The 24,329-nt window shown below is 39.4% G+C and overlaps 1 protein-coding gene across 12 annotated transcripts in view; it reads right to left on the bottom strand.

Annotated features, from left to right (window-relative positions):
• The window catches only part of ABI1 (abl interactor 1), an 82,206-nt gene that overhangs the window by 12,879 nt on the left and 44,998 nt on the right, over window positions 1-24,329 (bottom strand). For 6 of the 12 annotated variants that reach the window (XM_074574423.1, XM_074574411.1, XM_074574414.1 and 3 more), the window contains exons 3-7: window positions 16,762-16,938; window positions 6,717-6,731; window positions 5,885-5,985; window positions 2,337-2,477; window positions 46-146 (exon numbers count right to left, since the gene is read on the bottom strand). In XM_074574423.1, coding sequence (XP_074430524.1) covers window positions 46-146; window positions 2,337-2,477; window positions 5,885-5,985; window positions 6,717-6,731; window positions 16,762-16,938 — 535 coding nt within the window. The remainder of the gene's footprint in view (window positions 1-45; window positions 147-2,336; window positions 2,478-5,884; window positions 5,986-6,716; window positions 6,732-16,761; window positions 16,939-24,329) is intronic. The other 6 variants (XM_074574412.1, XM_074574416.1, XM_074574419.1 and 3 more) reach the window with 1 other exon arrangement.

The raw sequence follows: 24,329 nt of genomic DNA, 5'->3' as shown, positions 1-24,329 counted from the left end.
ACTGACATTACAGCCTTAAGTTAACATGGGAAGAGTCCCGCATACCTGGTCCAATGGTTGGCGGTGAAGGTGTAGGCACGGCAATGGGAATGCCAATACTGCTGCTTCCACTGTTCTCTCGACTGCCACTTCCTCCACTACTACCGCTATAAAAGAAAAACACAAGTATTAGCACAGCACTTCCTACAATGGCCTATCAACAGCCACACTTACTGTGTGAGCTCTGCTGGCCTAACTCAATTATAGAGTGCTGAAAAATCCCCTATAAAATGCCTCTGTCTCTACCTACAGTTGCATACAGCTAAGCAAGTCTGGCTGCATTACATTCCTAACAAATGGAATTAGCTAAGCTGATAAACATCACTATGGATAAAATGTCTAATTAAATGCTTTAAAAAATAAAAAGGTAAGCAACCATAACCAATTCTAGGCAATGGAGTAACAACTGCAGGAATAGTTCAGGGGCCTCATAATAAGTGAAAGTAATAAGCCAGGGCTGGAAGAGTTCATGCCTAAACTGTAACTGTTTTTTTAAGATTATTTATGCTGTCAGATGAAGGAGCATTTCTGCTACTTGGAACAGAAGTTTAGATTGAGAACTTTTTAACTGAGAACAGCAGTTGGGGTGATGTATGGTGTGGATAATTTTCTGTATAACTAACATTCTCTCCCACCCGTGCACTCACTTTTTGTGTACGAGAAGTTTGTTTCTATCCCCACTGAAACCAGGACAGTTTCTACAATAGTCTGAAAGGTAACAGTACAGCCAGGTCGCAATTTGTTTAAGTACCATTATATGACATACAAATTAGAAGCCAGTAATACAGATTTTTTTTTTACAGAACATACTTCTAGTGAACTAGTGGATAACATTTCTACGTGCCTTTGGAGGACACAACACCCCTTTTCAGTGAGGAAGCTGAAAAAGAATCAAGATACAGGTGGAATCTGTCCTTATTCTTATCCGAGTGTACTCCTCAGGCCAAGGTTTGAATTTACATGGATTAAATGGGTAATACAAAGGCAACTAAGTAGTCAAGATGTTCTGAAGCCAAAACACCACTTTAGCCCAGCCCATCCATGTTAATTAGAGAGTACTCAGTGATGTTATAGTTTATTCACCATTCCTGGGTAGGTACAAATCGGTGCTGTCAAGAGTCAAGAGCAAATCATTCAAATGTATCTTAAGAAAACAACACTGTTACGAAAAAGAAAATCAGCTATCTGAAATGGAAGCCAAGATAATTCCTTCAAAATTAGTGTTCTGTCTGCTGAAGACCTTGATCTTGTCACCATGGTTGCAGATGAATTTTTAACTGCAGTCTACATAACAGAAGATCTTGTGAGACAAGAGTAGGGAGCATTCACAGTAGCCAGCTAAACAGATTAACAGGATCTTCATTGCAGACAGATTTAGAAGTTATTTCATTCTGGCAATATTTCATTATCAACTGCGTCCAAAATACTCTCTCAACCCCTGTTAGTGACCTACCGTGTTTAACTGCCTACTGGGAGTTATAAAAAAAAATTAAGAAAAGCTCTCTGAAAAATAAGCTAACCTATTACTTCTAACTACATTGAATTCTTTCATCTGTTTTTTCCCTGGAGTTTGAAGCCTATGAGAAAAATCAAGTTGAAAAAACTGCTCACTTAAGAGGCTCAGAGAAAGATCTAGCTTTGCAATTCATGAAAAAAACCCAAACATTAAAAAAGGTACACTTGGAACACCCTTCTCACCCAAAACACACAGTACTCTCATCAAAGCCCTTAAGCATGTGGAAACAACTAGCTGATGCCAATACCTGCGTCTGTGAATAGGCTTTATTTTCTGCTTTTATCATGCTAGCACTGATTGAGCATTAAGTTTTAGCCAAAAGAAAGCAATCAGCTCTTTCAGACAACCTCATCACAGTGTCTCTAATCAGCAGAAATTTCCCTTTGCAATTAGTGATCTGGAAAACTACAAAAAAAACCCCTGAGTATGTTTTAGGCTAAGGTTAACAATGCAGCTTTAAACCCATTAGGACCCATCACCGCCCTACCTTTCAAGTGCATAAATTTCGAAGTTTTGCTTATTCTTGGGAAACAAATACCATAGAACAATATACATTGGTTATATAAAACGAGGCCTGTGGTTATGAAAGTAAGTTGCTAGATACAATAAGGCTTCTATAGAGTATGACAACACTTCTATGTGTTACAGAAGTCAAAAATACAGTGAAATTCCATTAATGCAGAGTGCTAGAATACAGGCACAAAGCTTCAAAGCTTTTATGTGACTTTAGTAAGCATCATCATGCCAGGCAGGAAAGAGTTACAGTGAGAAAATGCTCTACCTGTGTGTTCTTGGTCTCTGGTTCAAGGAAGCCGTCCTTCCCGGACTGTGCTGACTGCCCAGTCTGGCAGGACTGGTCATGTAATCATTGGGGACTGTTGGCGGTTTGACTGGCTCCAGCGTTTTGTAAGGAGTATTTCGTCTGGTCAAGGGGAAAAAAAAAAATAAAAAAAATTGAAGACAGAAAGATAAAGGATCAGAAGATCAAAAGGATAAATGAATGAAGCAGTGAAGCCATTTGTTTTCTTAAGGTTTTCAAGAGAGATCACTGCACAGTGACCCACATTACAGTATATTAAACAGATTCCACCAGGCGGGGTAGACAGGTCACAATAAACTCTCTAAAGTGCTCTCATGTAGATAGATCCATACAAGTTTGCCTACAGCACGTAAACCGGTTAAAAAAGCCTAAACTAAATTTACTTCCCAAAGCATTTTCTTTGAACTACATAACATACAATAGTTACATCCGCATAATATTCTGGGGTTACCTTTCAGTACACTGCACGTGACAAACTCTTCCACTGTAACACTTTCCTCTTTCCCCCCTTCCCTTCCCCTCCCCTCCAAATGCTTTCCAAAAGTATTCTTGGCTAAAGGTATTCAACTCATTAAGACAGGAGCAAGGCTGAAAAATTCACAGAACAAGTTACATTTGCAATCACCAGTGCTCTTCCTAGTAGCATTGTTTCACAGAGTAATCAAGCAATCTCGTATCACTTAAGCAGATCTTAAAGCGTCTCATAGATCAACTTCATCATCTCCAATTTGCAGACCAAAGTGGTGAAGCCCTGAGACTTCCAAGGTCACCTCGCAGACTGCATCAAGTCAGAAATATAACGCAGATCTTCTGAGATCTATTTACCAGACCCATTACTGCCTTAAGAACAGTGCATTTATTGTACTGAATTGCAGAGCTCTCCAGTTCTCACCAGTAACTAAGAGATCCCTTGCAAGATGTGGAATCTGGCAATGCACCAGCTAAGCAAAAACAAAAATACTAAACTACTGGTATTTAATCATTTGTTCAATTACTGGTCATAACTGAGTTGATAAGTTATACGGCTTCCTGGTATTTTACAATATAGAATGCAACAGTACTAAATTTTAACTATAACATTTTATTATTAAAACCTTGCAAAAAGAAAAGTGGAAATACCATAATTGTTTGCATGCACTGTGGTGTTTGTAAATTAGTTTGTCTATATAAAGAACTCCAGATGATTTATTATGCAGCCTGCCATCACCTATAGATCTGCCAAAAGAGATCAGTCGTGGGAAAAATAAAGAAACTTTGTATTCCAGTTGTAAGAGATAGGGGTCTAAATACCACCAAATGAAATGATAAGCAGGGAAGATTTTAAATGTGCTTCCAACAGATATAACCTTGAAAACTAATGTTTTAAAATATTCTACCTTGGAATGCACTGGCAGTATGAACTGCTACTCAGCTCTGTAGTACTATTTATTTTGCCTCTACAATTTTAAAATATTGTCAAAAGCAAACCCCCACTACATCCTCAGGTTCCACCGTGCCTCAGTTTCTCCTTTCTTCTTCTCAGCTTCATTGAAGAATTCAAACTGCCAAGCACCAGAGAAGTCAAAACTGATCTCTTTCCATCACTCAAGTCCAATTCTTCCCTTTGCTTTTCTGCCAGCCTCACGCAGAGGAGGAAAACGCTCTTTCCTGACACTGCCCAGTGCAGAGCTGATGCCCATTGCCACCAGGGAGAGCTACAGGGAACCCAAGGCCTTGCTCTGCCCCAGGACCCTCAAGGCACGACTGCAACTTCTCCCTCCATCCAGCTCCAGCAATTCACTCCTCCTGTGGTACTTCCAGCCTGAGCATCCAAGGTTTTCCTCAGTCTCTCCCTGGTCTGGTGAAGAGACCCCCTGCTTTTCACCCATCCCATTTCTGTGCAGGACGACTCCCTCCCCACCATATTCCTTTAGATAGTCCTGCCTTGGAGGAACAAGCTGCACAATAAGCAGCACGTATTTAAAGGCCTCTGTTACACACCAAGCTCGTTCTGATTTTACACGCTTATCTCTGTTTTCTAGATAGAAAGGAGAAAAATACTATCCTTGTGGTTTCTAGCAATTTTTTCTGCATATATTAGGGAAACAGTCATGCCTATGATATTTCACGCTTTGGCAGAACACGGCTGCTCAAGACAAGAGCTGTACTTCCTGAATAAGAAGGGCAGATAGAAATCTCTGTTACGAACCCACATTATTCCTCCCCCTCAGCCAACTGCTGCCTCTTGTCAAGCTCATCTGGAAACGACATTCAGCTGATTAATCCTTATCAGGCATCAGCTAAGGCAACCCAACAGTTCTGGCTTGTTCGGGGGGGGGAGCATTAGAGAGAGGCAGCTCACCAGTACATCAAGGCTGCTGTTTCACTAGAAAACGTCCAAGAGGACATGAAAGCACTACCCAGCTTCCCAAGGCTGATAAACAACTCTTTCCCAGCTGGGATAAGAGAGACAATTGGAATACTGATTGCATGCCCTTGAGCAATGGGAATTTTCACCAAACATGCTGAGGAAACCTCTAGGGTAATTTCTCTGCAGAATACACAACAAACACTGCCATCATGAAGCAGCAAAGCATCAAATCAGGATTCACTAAAATCACTAAGTCACAAAAGGAGTTGCTGCTTCTAATTTTCCTTGACGATCCCCATCCTGTCCGTCTCATTATTCCCCATTTTTCCAGCTCCCCACCTCTCCCAGACAACGTACCTGAAGCCAAAACACCATGCCAGGCAGCTTTACAGTGCCTCACTCCTACCCACAGCATAAAGGAAAGACTGAGAGTGACAAATAGGTAGAAGGTCTTGTTTAGGACGCCTTTCGGAAGATGTTGGACAGACAAAACCATATGGCACATGCTCTGAGCTTCTCAAGTATTAATGTTCTGCTCTCTAGTAACGACTACTTGCTGGCACACCAAGATAAGCAGATTTCACTCCCCACAGGACCACAGCAGCAAAATAGACGCTAGGGCAGGGAACTCCGGTCACAGTGGGACTTGGGAATAGCAAAACCCTTCCTCATCTAAGCATAAAAATAAAAATGCACAAGCCTGCGAGAATCAATGCTGCCAATATGCTTACAATGCCACGAATTTTCTTTAGATAATGCAACAAATATGGCACTAACAGCCATTTCATACCTCTTACAATATTGAGAAATGAGTAGACAAAAACTTTAACAATGAAGTCTTTCCCCAACTGACGTTAAAACCTGGTTGATATTCTTTTGTGTCACTAAGGATTTCTCCCCAAAAATCAGGAATAACAATAGCCTCCTCATTTACCCATATCTATAATAAATCCTTCCCCCATGAAAAAACATTCTTTCAAAAGGTCATCACGAAAATAAGAGTCAATGCAGTTGAAAGGGTTTACACAGGAAAGGTAATTGCATTTTTTGCTAAAAGCAATCAGAATTGCCATTTATCCACATATTTAAAGAAACACCAACACCGACACAATTAAAACTTGCTATTACACAGTCAGGACCAAACAGTCTTCATTCTTACCCCAGAGTTCCCCGGCCTGACATAGGAGGACTTGGTGGTTTTTGTGTAGGCGGATTTGTTCTTGACAAGGTGCCAGTTCTTGCAGGCTGGTTATTTCCATGCTGAAATAAGGGAAAACATGATTTTATTTTTATAACAGAGCAGCTCTATTATTGACAGCTTTTTTTTTTTTTTTAAGTGTAAGAATATGAAGTGAGAATTCCCAGACAGCTGTCAAACAGCAAGTTTTCAGCAACACACAAGACAGACACCAGTAAATATAAAGAGTCTAAATACAAGCTCGATGTTATTTTTGCTATTAATTTACAACAGACATCAGAAAGGTAGGCAATTGACAGGTCCATGCACAAATCTCTTATATCCTCTTTTCTTTAAAGGGAAGCCACATTTGTGTTCATCTCCGTTCAGGTGTTAATAATTTAAATCAAACTTTAACACTGACAGTACAATACAGTCAGCACAGGCCCAGAATTTCTCAATTTGCCCCTGCTATTTGACTAGCAGAGTCATTCAGGTTGTCTGGGAAGTCTCCTGCAAAAAATGTAAGTGAAGGGAATCAAGGCATCTACTGAATTCAGAGCAAAGCACTACATGTGTTAGAGAAATTAATGTATCTATGTATAAATGCAGATGTCAATGTATCGCAGATATATTGACACACGCTAAACGCTGTAAACAAAAAAAAATCAAGTATAGCATGTTTAATCTAAATATCCTATGGAAAGCAGAGAAGAGCATAAGAGAGCGCTAGTTTTCAGTTTTAATGGCTCTGCAGCCTCTACTATCAGTCACATGAGGCACTGTGGGTCAAAGGAGAAATAACACTTCTTACCTTGGCTTTTAGCCACTTAACGTTGGCAAAAAAAGGGGGGAAAAAGGTAGAAATTAATGGCAGATCCATCACAACTGATAGGACAGGTTAAACTACAGATAATTACATTAAAAAAATCATTTTTGTCTACTGGTAATTAGCTACGTCCCAGTATGCTAACAGAGATTTTTACTGGCTCGCTCAGTCATCAAAAGTTCTATGTCTGACTACGTGATCACAGGAAAAGTACTTGTGTCAAAATTAAGTTTAGCCAAGCTTTGCCAGATTTGTTTGCCAGGCTCCTCATGGGCGGTAAAGGCTTAAAAAGCCCTCTGCTGACCATTGCAGTCCAAACCCAAATCAATGCTATTTCAATGGCAACGTGAATTTAAGAACTCGTTCACAAACCCACAGTTTCAGCTATACAGTGAAGAATAGACTTGCCTGTTGTTTTGACACTTAACCTTCACGTGTTTTGAAGAAATCCTAGCTGCTGCATTGAATGGTAAATAAAGAAAAGGGAGATCGCAAACAGGATGAGCCGCATCGCCTTTCACCTCTGGTTTATTGATTGAAATCTGATTCAAGCCAGCACAGTGCTGGCTGCCCAAAACTGTGTTGGCAGTGCTTTAATGACTGTTATTCTGAAATTTTAGCTCTTAGAATCAAGTCACTATATGACTCCACTATTTTTACAGTCTTCATGATTGCAGAGGGAAAAAAAAATATGAAAACTTGGCTTCATAAGGAAAACAAATGTAAAATTTTAAACAAATTAAAGTTGAGTTCTCTAATTTTATTCAGGGAGGGGAGGACTTGTGTTTTTGAATGGAGAAAATAATTAGTTTCACTGATTTAAAAAACCCAAATAAATACAAACCCCCAAAACATAAAATAATCCCAATGCTTTTTTTTGAGGTTGTTTGGAAATAAACTGTCACTTCCAGAAGCAGCTTCCTAATGCATAGCATTTCAAAGTGCGGCTTGCAACTTCTCCTCCTCTTCCAAGAAACACAGACCAGTTTAAAGGCATCCATAAATTGACAAAAAAATAATTCATAGAATCATAGAATTACCTAGGTTGGAAAGGACCTTTCAGATCATCTAGTTCAACCATCAATTAAACAACATGCTATAGAGCAATTAAAAAATGCTACACAGCAATATGCATATGTGAGATTTCTGACAAAGTCTGCAAAACCACTGAAAGACAGATGGGGTTTACAAACCAAAAGAGGTTGAAAGCCACTGCCCTTATTTATATTACAAGCACAGAAACACAAAACCTGCTCCAAAATTCAAATGAAGAAGTTTAGCTGTGGTAAGTAAATTTGAAAGTCATCCCATTCACTTCCAGTCTGGGCAGAGGTTCATCAGCAGAGCGGCAGAATTAAGGCATTTAAACCAATTCTGTCCCCACATACTTATTTCATGGCAAAGCCTCAGTTTCCAGGATGCCAGGGTAGTCTCCCAAACATTATATTTTTAAAACAGGCTTTTAGCAATTAAATTTGCTTTCCCCTCTCACAGGAATATGTGACCCTTCCCCTTACTTCCCCAGTTGCCAAAGGCAATAGCATAATACAAGGAATTTGTTAAAAGAGACCAAAAAGTAAAACTCGTGGTCCCATCCCTCCCTAGCAGCCACAGATAGAAACCTTTTAAAGGCTTAAAAGGAAGGGTGGCACCGTTTCTTACCCAGCCTCCACTACTAAGTTTGCCTGCCTCAAAAATACAAAACCAAGAAGCTTCCTCTCTTTCCTGCCCTTAAGCAGTGTCACTCGGCACTTATGGTGAGTCTTTCCACCTCCTCCCTAATCACTGTTACATTCTGCCTCCACTGCAGCAATAATATGAATACCAAGATCTAGCGCATGATTCAGGAATCTTTATCTTATTTCAAACCTTTCTATGGCTGTTTAACATACTAAACAAATATCTGAAGCCAAACAGCTCTTGATCTTTACTCCTATCTCTACCACTACATCAGGTGAGCTTCATCTCTTTTGCTACTAGTTAAACTATATACAGACAAATACACACACTTTTTTATCGTGCAGAAGAATTAGTAACTGTTGTCATACTGCCTTCTATAAGTAAAAAACTCTGTACACGTCCTCTCTGTTGCTGTCAATATAAGCAAGAGTCATACAGCCAGGAAAATGCAGAAGGAAGGAACACAAAAGGACCAGGCATTCTTATGGGAAAGGAACTCCTGTTCCAAAAGACAGAAGTAAGGGAGGAAAGCAAATGAATCAAAGCAAGATGAACCATATGGCTATTTAATCATGGTTAATAAGCTAATTAATTAGGAGGAGACATTTTCTCCTATTTATTGCCTGAGCTTATGAGGTCAAGCTTGCTGTATTTCTTGGTCTGAAAACCAAATGTAGTGCTCTCTAAGCAATTAAAAAAATTGTGTGTAACTGGGAACAGTTTAGGCAGCAAGGTCTAGACTCATTATGATTTTAAGAAAAATACGAAAAAAGACATCAGAAAACCAAAAGGAATAGCAGGTGCATGTTTAATGTAGGTTCAAGCATCTCTACAAATGCCTCTAGGCCAGCCAGCCAGTTGGCAGACCATGACCATCATCAACTGCCTGATCAGTACCCAGAAGGTCAGAGTCAGGAAGGAAGGAAATGTAAGGCATGAGGAAAAGAAGCAGCAGCGTGCATAAGGTGCACAGCTTGAAGAGGGAAGAGACTGTTCTGAGAAGGATCTATAAAATAAGAGACAGGAGGTACAAAAGGAAAAGAGCTTAATCAAAGAAGAAGAGCAGCACTGAGAACTCCCGCAGAAGCTGTATGGAGCACAACTCCCTTCTCCTCCCGCTAGTTGCATTACTGTGCACACAGGAGAGTTTTCAGACATATACCAGCATCCTGGATGACATACACACCAGAACAAAAACACAGTGTGTAGGCTTGCTGGGGATGCTTGCAGTGCCGAGGCAAAGAACTAGACAGATCAGGATGTTCCCAGAAACAACACAGCATGGTAAGCAGCAGTATCGTTTGGGGTTTCTCGCAAGCATCATAGCAGAGAGATGTTTCAAAGAAGCAAGCAGAACAATTTTGCCTTTCCAATGAAAACCCGCCAAGCATGTGGCAGTCCTGGATGAAGTTTTAAAGTTTGTCACAAAATTAAGAGAAAGAAACCACAGTCTCAGGTTCAAGAAATAGGAGTCAGCCTCGCTGCATTTCCAAAAGACATCCGCTAGGGCACATCCGCAGGGTTTTAACAGTGTGGGACAGGAGGTTGGCCAAGGACTGACAGTCAGCAGTGGGCTGGAAAGGAGTAATGCAATTAAGGTAATGGGCAAAACAGGTCTTTGCAACAGCCATGCAAGGCATTTATCAAAGCCAAAAGTGAGGCTGCTTCTGTAACTCATGCCAGGAATTCAGAGTACCTGGACTGAGAATTTTAGCTGTGGATTTGGACAGGACAAGCAATGTTTTGGGACAGTTGAGCATTGACTGTAAGTACCAAGTAAGAGGTTTACTTGCTTAAAGGCAACTATTTCAGCAATTCCAGCAAGCTCAGTTCTGGTAGTCTAAACAGTACAGAGGTAGTATGCAGGTTTCTCTAACTGATGCCAAAGGGATGAGACCAAGAACGGCATGAAGGGGTAGGGTGTGAGGCAATCAGAAGTATCTACTGGTAGCCAAAGGATGTCCAGATATTTGAGGAACATTGCTGGCTGGCTCAGGAGGCAGCCATCTAACTAACTGTTTTTAATAGTTTCCATGCCAAGTAACAAGTCATGGGGGAACATTAGTCATGATTCAGGGAACCAGAAAGCTATTATTTGAGTTATAAACGGCGTTTGGAAAACTAGGGCTAGGGACATTCCACACAAGTCATTTATGTGAGCAAATGTATCTATAAGCACAGAAATACAAAAGGCCACCTGCACACTGGAGCAAAAATCCTTATCACACTCACATCTAGCAGGTTTTCTCCTGCACATTTCAGCTATGAACTCTCCAATTTCAGATTGCAGAAACTTCAAATCTCTATGCAGGTTGCTTGCACTTCCCCTACTGTATATCACTATTTCTCCAACTCTTGAATTTGAAGAGCCAATTCCACTCTATATCCTGCCATAGGTAGGATCCCTGAAAGCCATCACTAAATACCATCCAATATAAATGCTGATCATTGGAAACAAAGATTTTAAAAGTGTGCCAGTCTAACAGTAAGTGTCTGACAAACTCAGAACTTTTTATATATATGCTGTGCAAAAGCAATAACCAGCCCTAGATCCATCACCTTTGATAAGTAATCACAGCCATGAACCACAACAGAAAAAAGCCCCATGATTGCTCTTGATGACTCTTTCGCCAACCTCACCTTTTACTTAAAAAGGTATTTCCTTTATTAATCAAGGGAGAATTATCTGAGACATCCCTACTGAAAGGCAGCTGGCCATAAGACCGTTTGAAGTGCTGTTACATATCTGCAGCTAGGCAATTCAATTGCCCCATAGGCATCCTCATAGATTTTTGCACAAGATTGCCTCCTGTCTCATCAGTGGAGCAGTTTTGGAGTATTACAAGATGACACGGTCGGAGCAAGAAATGCAGCTGGAAGGGTACTTCTACATGAAGGTCCGGGATGCCTGAGGAAAGGACACAATAAAGCACCAAGTCTAGAATATGGCTTCCTTACAAGAAATCAAGATATGGACTTAGGGAGACTATGTAATCAAAGATTTTTTCAGAAGGCAGACTGTACGTGGGTGTCAGACACTCAGGTTAACACACTTCTGACACTAGTTCTGTGCAGTTTTAAAGAAATCATTCCTGTCTCGATTTCCTTATCAGAATGGGTGAGAAGCCTTTCTTTGTTCTTTATTTCCTTATAACCTATTGTAAGGCAGATTATTTTGAGAAAATCTAGGTTCCAAATCAATACTTCTTTCAAAACTGAACATGAGTAGGTAAGTTTCTCTTCAGTGAAATTTTACCTTCATCTTTTAACTATAACCTCTCCCAGCATTATTTGCAATCTGCTGATTACATAGTCTTCTGTTAACAGTAACCAGATGTAGCTTGTCGGTATTGCTTCTTCTTTATATTGGTTTTTCAGGTGTTTTTTGGGGTTGTTTGTTTTGGTGTGGGTTTTTTTTTTTTTTTTGAGTTGTCAAACTGAGCAGGCAAAAATTTTGGAGTCACATTTGGCTTTAAAATGGTTTTACATATTAAACTGCTCTTAACATACAAAAAACTGGTTGTGGATGACAGACAAACTTAATATTGGTCCCTCAGTAGTCTTGTTCAGAGAAAGATACCTAGATTCCCGCCTTTAAATACTTCAAGCTTTTTGAATTCTTTGAGTTGGTAACTTTGTTTCTAGCTACAACAGAATAAGGTTAATGTAAAAAAAAAAATATATTCTTTTCAAAGTCAGAAAATAAAGAGATCTCATAGTTTTTTCTTTGCAAGCAGAAAGGCTTGAAACCTACATTGTATCAGATGACGCTACACGCACTTCTGAATTTCCAGTAGTGAGTACCCTATGAAAAGCACACAGTGTCAACACTCAAAACAGAGTCATTAGAGCTGGCAACAGGAAGAGTTACTTTTCCCCCCCAGAGAAGCGTTCTTTACCCTACAGCAATATTTACTGTTTGGCCATGACCCCAGAGGGATGATGTGACTTTAATGAAATTGGCCACATGACATCCTTTGAAGCGTGAGTGTCTGACAGAGGCTAATACAGGGACAAAGGCATCAGAGGCTCAGGTTCAGGATCCCTGTCTCACTTTGTTTTTATTACAGTGAATTATTTAAAAGTTAATACTCAAGTGGCTAACACATAAAAGGTCTTACCCTAAACGGGAAGCAGGCACAATTAGGTAGCCTTCTACCCCTCACATCAGCACCTCATCTGCATTTTTGTTTTGCACCAACACAGATGTAAGCATGAGGAATGCAGGTGAGTAGGGCAGGCTGAGAAGCATAACAAGGGTCAGCACAATCTTAGTATTTGTTAAGTTTTGGCCCAATCCCTACTTTAAGGGAGGCCTTCCAACTTCCATTTGCTTGAGAAAGACTTCTGAACGCTTAACTCCTGTTTGACTTCCTGGGCTAGAAAGCTTCTTACAGATTTAATGCAGTGAAATGCAAGTGGTTTACAGTGACAAAATTCCAAATTGTTTCTTAAAACAGAGCTGAAAAGTGACCAATCTTTATATACAATTCAAGTTTGCTTTTGAAGAACTATTAGTTCCATAAAACAAACTTGATCCAATTACAGCTATTAGGCATTTCAATTTAGCACATATTCAGCATTTTATCTGCCTTTACCATAAGGCATCATTTTAACTTCCTACTTAGCTGCCATTTTACAAATTACTGCAATTCCACCTGCCTCCTATTTGAAAAAAAAAATAAAAAATAAAAAATTCAAAGGCCAACTTTAGCGCTCTTAAGGCAGCTTCCAAGCTTCCTCCTCCTTCTCCCCCCTCTTAAACTGAGGATTTTCTGTATAAGTAATTGTATTTGACCTATTTATTTGCTGGCACACTACCTTTTTTTTTTCCTTGCACAAAAGAAGGGGAAAGAGAAGGAAGGAAATGTTAAAGTATCCTCTGCCTAATAATTTTAACCCAAGCTCTACACAGGAAGGCAGGCTCTCACATCACGACAGCTACTCTTATTTACCAAGAATGACTTCAGCTACATTCCCCTATCCCCAGAGGGTGACAGCTGAGCAACTACTTAACAGACCTGCAAAAATGCTTGCCTGTGCGTTTCTTGGAGCCATCTACACATAATATTTGTGTTGCAAGGGAAAGCCTTCTCACTAGCAAACCAACTTTAAAAGCCTTCCTGATTTTGACTGATGCTAGCCTTGGTTCATAGGCACGTACACGGAAAAAAAAAAAAAAAAAAAAAAAGCAACTTTACTCCTTTTGGAGACTTCGTCGGTATCTGCCCCTGCAAAGGGAAGGGGCAGGTCATGGAGCAGCTTGGGGCTGTCATGGAGCATTCAGGCCGAAGGAGAAAGCACTTCTGCAATTCTAGGATGCTCTACAAAAAAAAGCTTTTCTAACAGGAAGCTGCTAGAGGAGAAAACAGCACTGCCTTCCAAGGAGGTGTCTCCCAGCAGGGAGGAAACCTGCTATAGAGAACAGCTGCTTACCATCACTGCCACCCCCACCCTCGTCGCCTGCCCCCACAAAAACTGCTGCATGTGAGAGAGAGTGGGGCATGCAGAGCCCTTCTCCATGCCCCAAGTGTAGGCATCTGCTTTTGTGTCCCCTCTACACAGCCATGAGAAGCATCAGACACACACACAAAGAAAATGAGCTGTGAGTATGTACAGGAGGTGTTTCTGCATGTACTCAGATGGAAGATGTACAGGGGAAGACAGCATTTACTCTGAGGACTACCTACCTTTCTACTTTTATTTTTTTTTAATTCTGTGAAACAGTATTTTTATTTATACTTTTTATATAAAACTATTTAGGATCACCCCTTAAAATATACTGTATATTTTAATGACATTTTTTCCGGAATCAGTATTTCATGAAATAAAAGCAGAAGCAGTATTTTTGATTTCTCTTCCTTGCATTTTTCCTTTCTATTATCAAATCCCGCACTAGAACACAACAGAGTCCCATTAACACCAATAAATTGTCATCTACAGATTTCAAAGTGTTGCATTATTTTTATTTAATACTTAAATGTCAATGTATGTGTTGTACTGTATTTTATTGACAGTTGCCACAGCAGAAGACATTAAAGGACTTGCAAATTAGTCAAATTAACAATTGCTCTAGGCAGAACTCAGACTTCTTTTCCTCTAGAAAAACATGGGTTCTAAAGCCTTATCAAACAAGTTGCTGTCCAACTTGGGGTGAAATCTTTGGTCAAGAAAATAAGACTTAACAGAGTCTGAAGCATTTTCTAAGACCATTCTGGACAAGACAAAGTTTGTAATTCAATTTATTGTATGTTCCCCCCTAATTTGTATGTCCAAGAGGCAACTCAATATTCTCGGCATCATCCGTTATTTGTACGGACTTCCACCAGGGCCTGATCCAGTTTCTTAAGTTGTTTTGGTTTGATTTTCTTATACCAGCACTAGCTGTTTGCAGACAAAGCAAGTTACTTCCTTCAGAGCTATGATCTGTGTCACACTCTCGGAAACCGAGTAATACACTGGCTAAAACATTTAATTATGTCATTCACTATGTCAGCCCACTCTTCTCAACACTGTGTCCAGTGAATGTCAACACTGGTGAAGGTGTCAAATGCATGACAGCCATCTTGAACTATACACCTGAGGCCTGGCTGGCAGCTTATTCCATTTGTGTAACAAGTCTACATAGAAAATACCAATAGCATTTTTCTACTAAGTGCTTCATGCCTTCCACAGTCATAAAACACTTAGGCAAATCACTCAAAGAAACAATAGCAAGGTGTAATTTGTAGCTGACTTGTAATGAGTTGATAATTTGGTTATTACTGGAAGCTATTTTAGCTCAAAACAGACCAAGTTTTTAATGTAGAATTAAACCACTAAGAGTAGAAAAAAAATACTAAAAACATTCCATAGCTGCCTAGAAATAGGTAAACAGCATCTTCTAAAAAATTTCCACCCCTAAACAAATAGGGTCATGTTAATAAAAACAAAGACACCAGTACTCATAAAAGCAAAGAGTCATATAGGAAAATGCAACTTCTGCACCTTAACAACTTTAGCATTTATGGATCAAGCAACCTGTTTTGAGCCTGCACAATACAAGTAGTTCAGCAAAGCATCAACTTCAAAGACTAACAGTAATTATTCTACTTTTAAAACGTCTTCTACAGCACTTGATCCCTGGAGCACTTAAATGCAGAAACCAATATCCTGACAATGAATTTGTGGATTCCTGTATTCTCTGTTCATAGAGCTCCCTCCTCAAATGCAGAGACTGTACTGAAAAATTATCAATTCCTCTGACCCCAGTGTTTCTATTTTAGAGCAATTCAGGGCATGTTGTTCAGGCTTCTACATAGAATCGTGCTTCATCCAGTTGGGCTTAAATTATTAGTGTAGAGTTATAGGTTTAGCAACAAACAAACAAACCAGGTAGTCCAAAGTCACTATGTTAATTCATAGCCTAGAGCTGTCATTGTATAGAGATGCTTTCTAACTTGCATTGGAAATGCTCCTCTGGGCGTTTGGAGTGTTACTGTGAAGGAAGAGGTACCCGGCACTCTCTTTGTTGAGTAATTCTGAAAGATCTGTTCCTCAAGAGCTCAGAAATTCAAAGGGTACATGATGGGCTGATCTATCTGCACAACTGACTGACCAGAGCACATCAAGCTTTAGAGGATACACGGGTGTTGAATAAAAGCTTTTTAATGCCATTCAAGGGACAATTGTTTTGAACTGAATATACCTGGAAGGCCTGCTCTAGGGGGATACAAAGCTATTTTTCATAAAAAGTTGTCCAGGGAGCAAAGGGTGTTACATTAATTCACTTCAACTATGACCATTTCAAGTGAGATAGACTTTAATTTACAAAGGCTTTTTTTTTTTTTTTTTAAGAGAAGGAAAATGAGGCTGTCTGAAAGCACAAATGTGAGACACCAAATGCCACAGATTTAAATGCCAACTAGCTGACCTCCTTTCTCCTGACCGCCCTCCAAAAAGCCCCAACAAAAAACCCCACCAGCCAGTTTCCCCATAACAGATGACAATTTTTCTCAATAACAAAAAAACAAAAGGAGTAGCAGAGACAATTTAATCAGAGGAGGGAGTGATAATGTTAAAAGTCATTCATGGCTTTTTTGAGAAGTCATTAGCCTAAGATCATGAGCCATTATTTCCAGACACTGTGACTACCACTGACAGTCACAAGGTTATGGCAAACATTGCTCAAAAAACGCTCACCATAAAACTATCCATTTTGTTATTAAAATGTTTGTACATGGGAGCATATCAAACCCATAATCCTTCCTACCATAAATGAACTAAACATTTTAATGTCAGTAACATTCTGCCCCAACCCTATCTCCTGATCTGTGTTACTTGGAGTCCTCAAGTGTCCGGGTATTCTTACCTTTACGCCATGGCCAACATCATCCAGCACCGTGTAGTCTATAGGTTTTCGAATATACCTTACAGGACGTTCCATGTTCGCTGGCGCTATAATTTTGTGAGTTCTCGATGTGTTCTTATTGGTCGTCAAAATGCCTATCTCTCTGCGAGCGACCTTTTCTTTATGGATGTCCACAGTCTAGATTAAAAACAAGAAAGTACGGTTTCTTTAGGCATTTGCTGTTTTCTTTACAGAGCTATCTACACATTTAGGCTTCACTATTAAACGAAGAGTCTGAACCGAGTTAATGCTGCTGGAAGTATGCCAGTTTATTGACGAAATGAGTTTAATCTACATGAACATTGTTTGAAAATTACACTTTAATGAAATAACCAATATTAATAATAAAATTACAATTGTACATTACCGCTTTGACACTCTAAAAGACACTGTGCAGATACAGTCCTTGCAGATTAACCCTCAATGTTCGTATGACTGACACTAGTAATAAATTACTCCAACTCCACAGCTGGGAAACCAGGACAGACAAGCTAAGCAATTTGCCCGCAGCCCCAGAGGGGGACTAAGCCTGGGAAGTCTGTGCGGTAATTTCTTTCAGCAAAGCCATCAGTGCATATCAGAGTCTGCATAGAGAAGGACTAATTTCAGCACTGAGGCTAGTTTCAGTCATACTGTTTATAGCAGCTTTACTAAAAGAATAAAACAGAGCCTTAAAGATGCAAGTAAAGGAACATAAAATATGCTAAGCACCATCATTTTATTAGGAAATACCTAAAGAGACAAAGAAAGACCTGTCCAGTAGTCTGTGAAGGATCAAACTAAGCTTCACATAACAGACACATGCTTCTACATGCAATATAACCACCACTTAAACCCTAGCTGAAGGACAACAAGTACGAATCAAGCATCGGATGCCATAGCAAGTCCCACCTCTAGGAAGCCTATTTCAAGATTCAGGGATTGAATTTACTGGTTCAAGTACCTACTAGAACCTCGGGATCTCATTGCAGGAGATGGTATCTGACAAAAAAACACCACTCTAAGTGACTTTGAACAAAACCTATCAAACCACCACTTTTTTCACTAAGGAAAATAATTCTCAGTCTGTAAGCAACAATTCCCCCTGGAGAGACTGTCATAGAAACAGAGAGTCAAAGTTCAGAAAGAAAGAAAAATCCTTGTCCATCAGTACTCGTTTGGGGACATCTCTAGAAGTACCCCCTCATCTAAAATGGATATCGTGATGTCCGAGGTTTTGTTTAGTGAAGCAGAGGCAAAGATGAAGCACAAAATTAGTTTATATTTCATATTTTATATTTATATTGCAAGATGATGCAAGGTAAGCATCCAGGAAACAACCGTTTCTGGGAAAGTCAGCATTCAGTGTTCAGAATTCACTATGAAATGCCTTCAATTGAACTGTTTTTTTCCATTAACTGGTGCACACGCTCAAATAATCTTAAATTCTCCTGAGTAAGTACAGAAAGAAATAAAATCCTCCTCAACAGATTTGATACTTGGTATTGCTGATTACAAGTGTGAACACAAGTGAAGTACCTAAAAGCAGTGGTATTGAGCAAGCTTGTTTTCACAGCTTAAAGCTAAGTAACAGACAACTTGTAACATCGCAAAAAGGTTCTTTTACTGTGGAAGTGCACGGAATCTTAACAAAAATAAGAGCTGTGATTTTCCAGAGCAATGCAAGACATTAAATGTGTATGTCTGCACTAGTTTATTTGGAATAAGTTAATTAAATCTCTCAATAAAGCTTTGGAGCAAGCTTTATTGTTCTAAATGCTCATGCCCTGAAAAATCCTGAAGTCAGAAATAAAAGGCACCTTTCCAAATGAGACAATCCTATACATCAAGCATTTACTACTACATCAGTATCAGTTATCAGACACTGCACCCACATTTTTTTCTCTGGCAGCCAATTTCACAAACAACAGAGCGAAGACTTAAGAACAAGACTACCCGTATTTCTTCAACTCCAGTTATTATTTATTCTTTTCCTTTTAGAGACTAAAATATGCATGTCAGTTCTGCCTTTTAGTTTGCTTTCAGCAAGACCAAGAAACATTATCTGAGTGCTGTCCTACATGTTCTTAGATCATCTCTCTTCCAACTCCTCTGTAAAACCCAAACCCTTTTTTTCAATGATAATACCAGGTCTCAAAGCATCTTACAAAATTCTTTAATAATACGCAACTCTTAATATTTTGTACAACCTGAGTGCTGCATAGGTGAAAAAAACCTTTTATTCAGGGTCACCTAAGCAACATAACAATATAGGAAGCTGAGGAGAACATCCATTTAAGGCACATACTACAATGTTTTAAAAGAGGGTACTCTAAAATACTACTATGCCCCTTGAAATAAATCCATTCTTCTACTTTATGCTCATGAACAGAATCTGTTATTACTAATAAATTCTTTTTTTGTTCAGTGCATGGACAAAAATGCATCTTTATACTAGGAGTTCTCTTAACGTTAATAGAAAAAAAAAAACAAAACCAAAGCCCTTCACGCTACAAAAAGATGTATCTTCTCCCAGAAGGTAGTCCATGAAAACTGACTTTTCCTCCCTGCAACGCACAATGAAAATTCTATAAATTACTAGTGCAGAGGATAAGAAATTCCAGGAACAGATGCTGTACCATACATGCTTTGGAAAATTATCTAAGTAATTTTGCAACTAATTCTTGCTAACCCAAAAAAAAACAACCAAACAACCAAACTTAGAACAGGAAAAGAGCATATATTAGTTATATCAGACAGCTTATCCAAAATTAAATATAGAGCAGCAATTTGTAAAGTCTTTCCACAGATTTCAGTAATGTAAACCAAGCAAAGAGAAAACTATCTCTAGGACAGAGCAGGGCCAGAAACTTAGTGCACATATTTAAGTCTTGAACAGCATGCTGGCGTGCCTGTGCAAGAGACTAATTCACTGTTCAAAGCAAAAGAGACTGCAACTCTTACCACATCTGGTACACCGGAAAAGCAAGGCGGTATTTTGCCTCTGTGCAAAGCAAAGGCTCCCAGCATATGCTTTGCCCACAGCAATATGCTGTCCATCAGCTACTAGACAGCATCTTGCTTCGTCAAGAAGAAATTACTTTTTCTAGATCTATAAAGACTGCATATTATTAATTGTTATCTGATCATTATGCAAAACAAAGTATATAACAGTTCATTTTTGTACTTTTATTTATACCTATTTGCTTGATGTTGATGTGGAAATGTATTGTATAGTCATAGGCAATGTCTTTCACTTCCAAAAGAGGAAAAACCCAAAACACAAGCAATTTTTAGCAGAATAGCATAGCTACTCAGCTAGTCAACAGTTAATTCCCAAGAGAGACAAGCCAGGTACCACGTAACAGCCAAACCAGACCAAACCAGACCGTTCTCAAAGCTCTGGCAACACTTGGCACCTGTAGCTATGAGTAAATGTCCACTGTGATATGGTAATAAGACAGCTAAACAGTAGTTAGTTTGTGATTTCATGCATAAAACCTACTTTTAAACATCAAAGATGGAGAGGAGTAAAGTATTGCAAACTGGCTTGGGTTAACACAGGTTAAAAAGCAATAGCAAACAATGAGATCGGCTTCAAGTATGCTTGGCCTATGCTGAAACATAAATACACAGCACAATTTAAAATCTGGGGAACAGGGGTGAAATTCTCACTCCTAGACAACGTAATCCAGCAAGAAAAAGTCCAGCATTGTACTGATTTGGTGAAGAAGGAGAAGACAGCCCTTCCAAACACACAACATGTTTTCTTTGCAAAGCAAATTTAAACTAAACCAAACAAACCCTTTGCCATTATAACTGGGTGCTAGGGACCATGCCAGCTAATCCTAGAAGCAAAGTTAAGCTTGTAGGTTGAAGGAACTGTTAATGATTAGCTGCCTCCACTATCTGTCTGCTTCAAACCATATGAAAAAAAAAAAGAGTTGATCAACAGGATGTGGAGTTAAAATTTAACTGTTTCCTTACAAGTAGCCTCAAGGCCAAGTACAGCCCAGCAATGATAGGGCGAATAGTTGTTTGTTTCTCTCTTTTTTTCCTGTGCTGCAGATAACGTTCTACACATGTGCTACAGGATGCAATCCCAGGACAAACACCTTACAAGAAACAGAGACTGTGGCACATTTGGCCAAGCTAATTTGAGGATATATCTAAATATTTCAATAAAGCCCACATATATGGGGATATTTTTAAAAAAGGAAAAAGAAAAACAGCTTCAAGCTTTGACTACCTTTTTAATCCTGAACCACTGCAATTCATATTTATGAGCCAGATACTCACGCAGTCGCTGTTTCTCTCACTAAATGGACACACAGATGGTAAAGAGCAGGGGGGAAAAAAATATCTCTATCAAATCAATTTAGTAACCAGGCACTGCCAACTTCAGGCTATCCTGAAGGACAACTCACTACATTAATACCACAGATTTATACCAAGCAAATATAATTTAGATTTGCATTAAATTAACTGATACTAGAGAAGTATTGGGCAGGAAATCTCCACTTCAGGTTTCCTACTCTGCTCCTCTCCAGTTCCTGAAGAATTAAGCTGTAACAGCACACACACTCACCTGGCAGAGGGGACAGGAGAAGCATTGTGTGGTGCTGCACAGCTACCTTACCAGCAAGCTGGAAAAAGCTGCCAGGCTCTTGGGAAGAGCAGAGTGACAGCGGAGAGAAGAACAGCTGCCTAGTCCTTAACAGTGAAAATCGTGGCTATCAGGTAAAAACAGTAGACAAACAAACCCCCCCAAAAGAGAGTCTAATGTACGGTGTAGGAAGCTACCAGTTAAAAAAAAAAAATAAAAAAAAACCCCACCAAAACAAAAAAAAAAAAAATCAAACCACCACACACTTTCACCCATGAATTTGAAAATGAGTGTAAAATCACTTCAAGGGCATTTCCTTCATTTAAAAATCTAACATACAAAACACATTAGACAAAAAAAAATACCCTAAAATTACACCACCATTTTTACTGCCAGTTTATCAGGCCGTTTCATGCAATGGTTTTAAGAACTTTTATTTTCACATAATGAACATCCTTCAAACCAATGTCCTGTGCTGCACAGAGCTGTAAGTCAGTAACTTTTCAATTTGTCCCTAAGCTCACTCAGACAAGAAGGAACGTAGGCTCAAACTCCACAGCCTTCTTCAAGCTGCTACTTTAGAGAAAGCAAGGAGAAAAGGAAGGCCAAACAGCTTGTTATTAGCAACAGTCTTCTGTAATTTTGACTTCGTTTCACTTTTTCACTTTCTCAGTTTGTGGTTGAATATAGGGTTGGGTCTGTTACTAACACATTATTTCAAATAAATAAAGCCCTGGTTACAGGGTAATCAGTGTTATACATATCTCTAAATGTTAGCAGAATAGATCAGAATTACTTTACGCAAGCAAAACCACAGACATATCAGCCATGCACACAGCATGACCTGTTACCACTTCCCACCCCCGTTTTCCTAGCATACTTGGTGTAATCACACTGACTGAGTCTCGGTAACCTGTTGTGCACAGTTGGTGCTGTACTTGCCCAATGTAATCCGTTCCACACCTCAAGTGCTGTGTGCAGTTTTGGGTGCCTCAGTGCAAGAAGGACATCAAACTATTAGAGTGTGTCTAGAGGAAGGCAACGAAGACAGTGAAAAGTCTCAAGGGCAGGACTTTCGAGGAGCAGTTGAGGTCACCTGGTTTGTTCAGCTGGGAGAAGGCTGAGAGGTGACCTCATGGCAGCCTACACCTTCCTCGAGGGGGGCAGTTGGAGCGGGAGGTGCTGATCTCCTCTCTCTGGTGACCAGCAACAGGACACAAGGAAATAGAATGAAGCTGCGTCAGGGGAAGTTCACATTGGACATTAGGAAAAGGTTCTTCATTGGGAGGGTGGCTAGCCACTAGAACAGACTCCCCAGGGTAGTGGTCAGGGCCCCAAGCCTGTCAAGAGTTCAGGTATGATGCTCTTAGTCATATGGTTTAGTTTTAGGTAGTCCACTGAGGAGCAGGGAGTTGGACTCAATGATCTGTATGGGTTCCTTCCAACTTGAGATGATTCTATACTAAAGTCATCGTTACCAAAAGGCAAGTTAATGGAAAGAACAATATTTCATTCATTCTAATCTGAGAGCAGTGAAATTCCCTTAAGCAAAGGGCATTGCTGGCAGTATAAGAGAAAAGAATGGCACAAGAAAAAAAAGAAAAAAAGAGTAAGATTTCTAGACAAAGACAAGCCAATTGGAACACCAGATCTGAGGTATCAAGTCAGGTTAGCAATTCGTCAAATATAGTTATTTCCTTTCAGCAGAAACCGTGCCTATGTTACACAAAATACTGGGCAAAGACACCGGTTTCAGATTGAACCTAGTCAATAAAATTATGTAATACATGGGACAGTAAGTAGTGCAGAGAAAGGAGTTTAGTTTCCTTCCTCGAGCTCTAGGACAATTGTCTGGATTCCAAGCTTACTTGTTTATGTTGTGTGAAATTCGAGTCCCTAATTAACTTTGAACAAATCTTCATCTGAAACTTTATACTGGTTATCTTTCACAGTAAAAAGGGGAAAGGTCCTCCTTACCATCCCTCCCTCAAGAGATGAATTCAAGACACCTTTAACTCCCCTTTCTACAGTCACCAGAACCAAGTCTGCTAAAAAGTACTGTCAACTTATCAGTCAATCCACAGAAAAAAGCCAGTGCTAGCAACAAGCAAGAGTAACTAGAGGAGAAGAAAAAAAAAACAAACCAGAGGTGCTTTTTTTCAGTTCCCCAAATTCTTTTAAGAATATAAGGATTTCAAGGCTTTATTATTTCACATACACAATCCTTCAATCCAATTTTCACTAAGGCTAGAAGTCAGTTGCCTGAACACCAGCGTCTAATGTCATCTGAGAACTCTAAGAATATCCTGCCATGCCTTCTGAAGCTGCGCCATAAAAGACAGGTCTCCTGTCACCTCTGAAGAATTTAGACATTTAAGTTTCACCTTGTGTGTTTGCTTTGTATGTGGTGCTGGCAATGTAGGAGGCAACTGAAATAGATTTAAGAGTTGTATTTCCAGAGCTGCATATCCAGCAATGTTTTCTTGTAGGTTTATAGACAGAAGTTTATCACACATTCCCTTCAGCATACAGATGAGTTACAATAGTAGGACAGGCTCTCCAGAAAGCTTCATCTCCTGAAGTCCTGGTAAATCCAGGTCTCCTAAGGTAAAAGGCTAGAGGAGCCAGATAAGCCATGTCTCATGTAATCTGATATATCACCTTCCTTTTCCTGCAGAGAAGATTCAAAATCAAGAGCTTTTACAGATTAACACAATGAACTAAGGCCATCAACACATATACACCAACTTGCACAGTCTATAAAATGTTCACCATTGTTAGAAGGGGAAGGCACCAGACAGAACAAAGGAAAAATAATGAAAGAAATACTAAATCCTATTTTCAGTGGTAACACATATGTAAGTGCACACATTTTTATATCTTTATATACATAAACAATATATATTTATATATATATAAAAACACAATGCTAACAATGCATTTT

Source organism: Larus michahellis, chromosome 2, assembly GCF_964199755.1.
Source record: "Larus michahellis chromosome 2, bLarMic1.1, whole genome shotgun sequence".
In the NCBI taxonomy this organism is placed as follows: domain Eukaryota; kingdom Metazoa; phylum Chordata; class Aves; order Charadriiformes; family Laridae; genus Larus; species Larus michahellis.
This window is presented reverse-complemented; position numbering and strand designations above follow the sequence as displayed.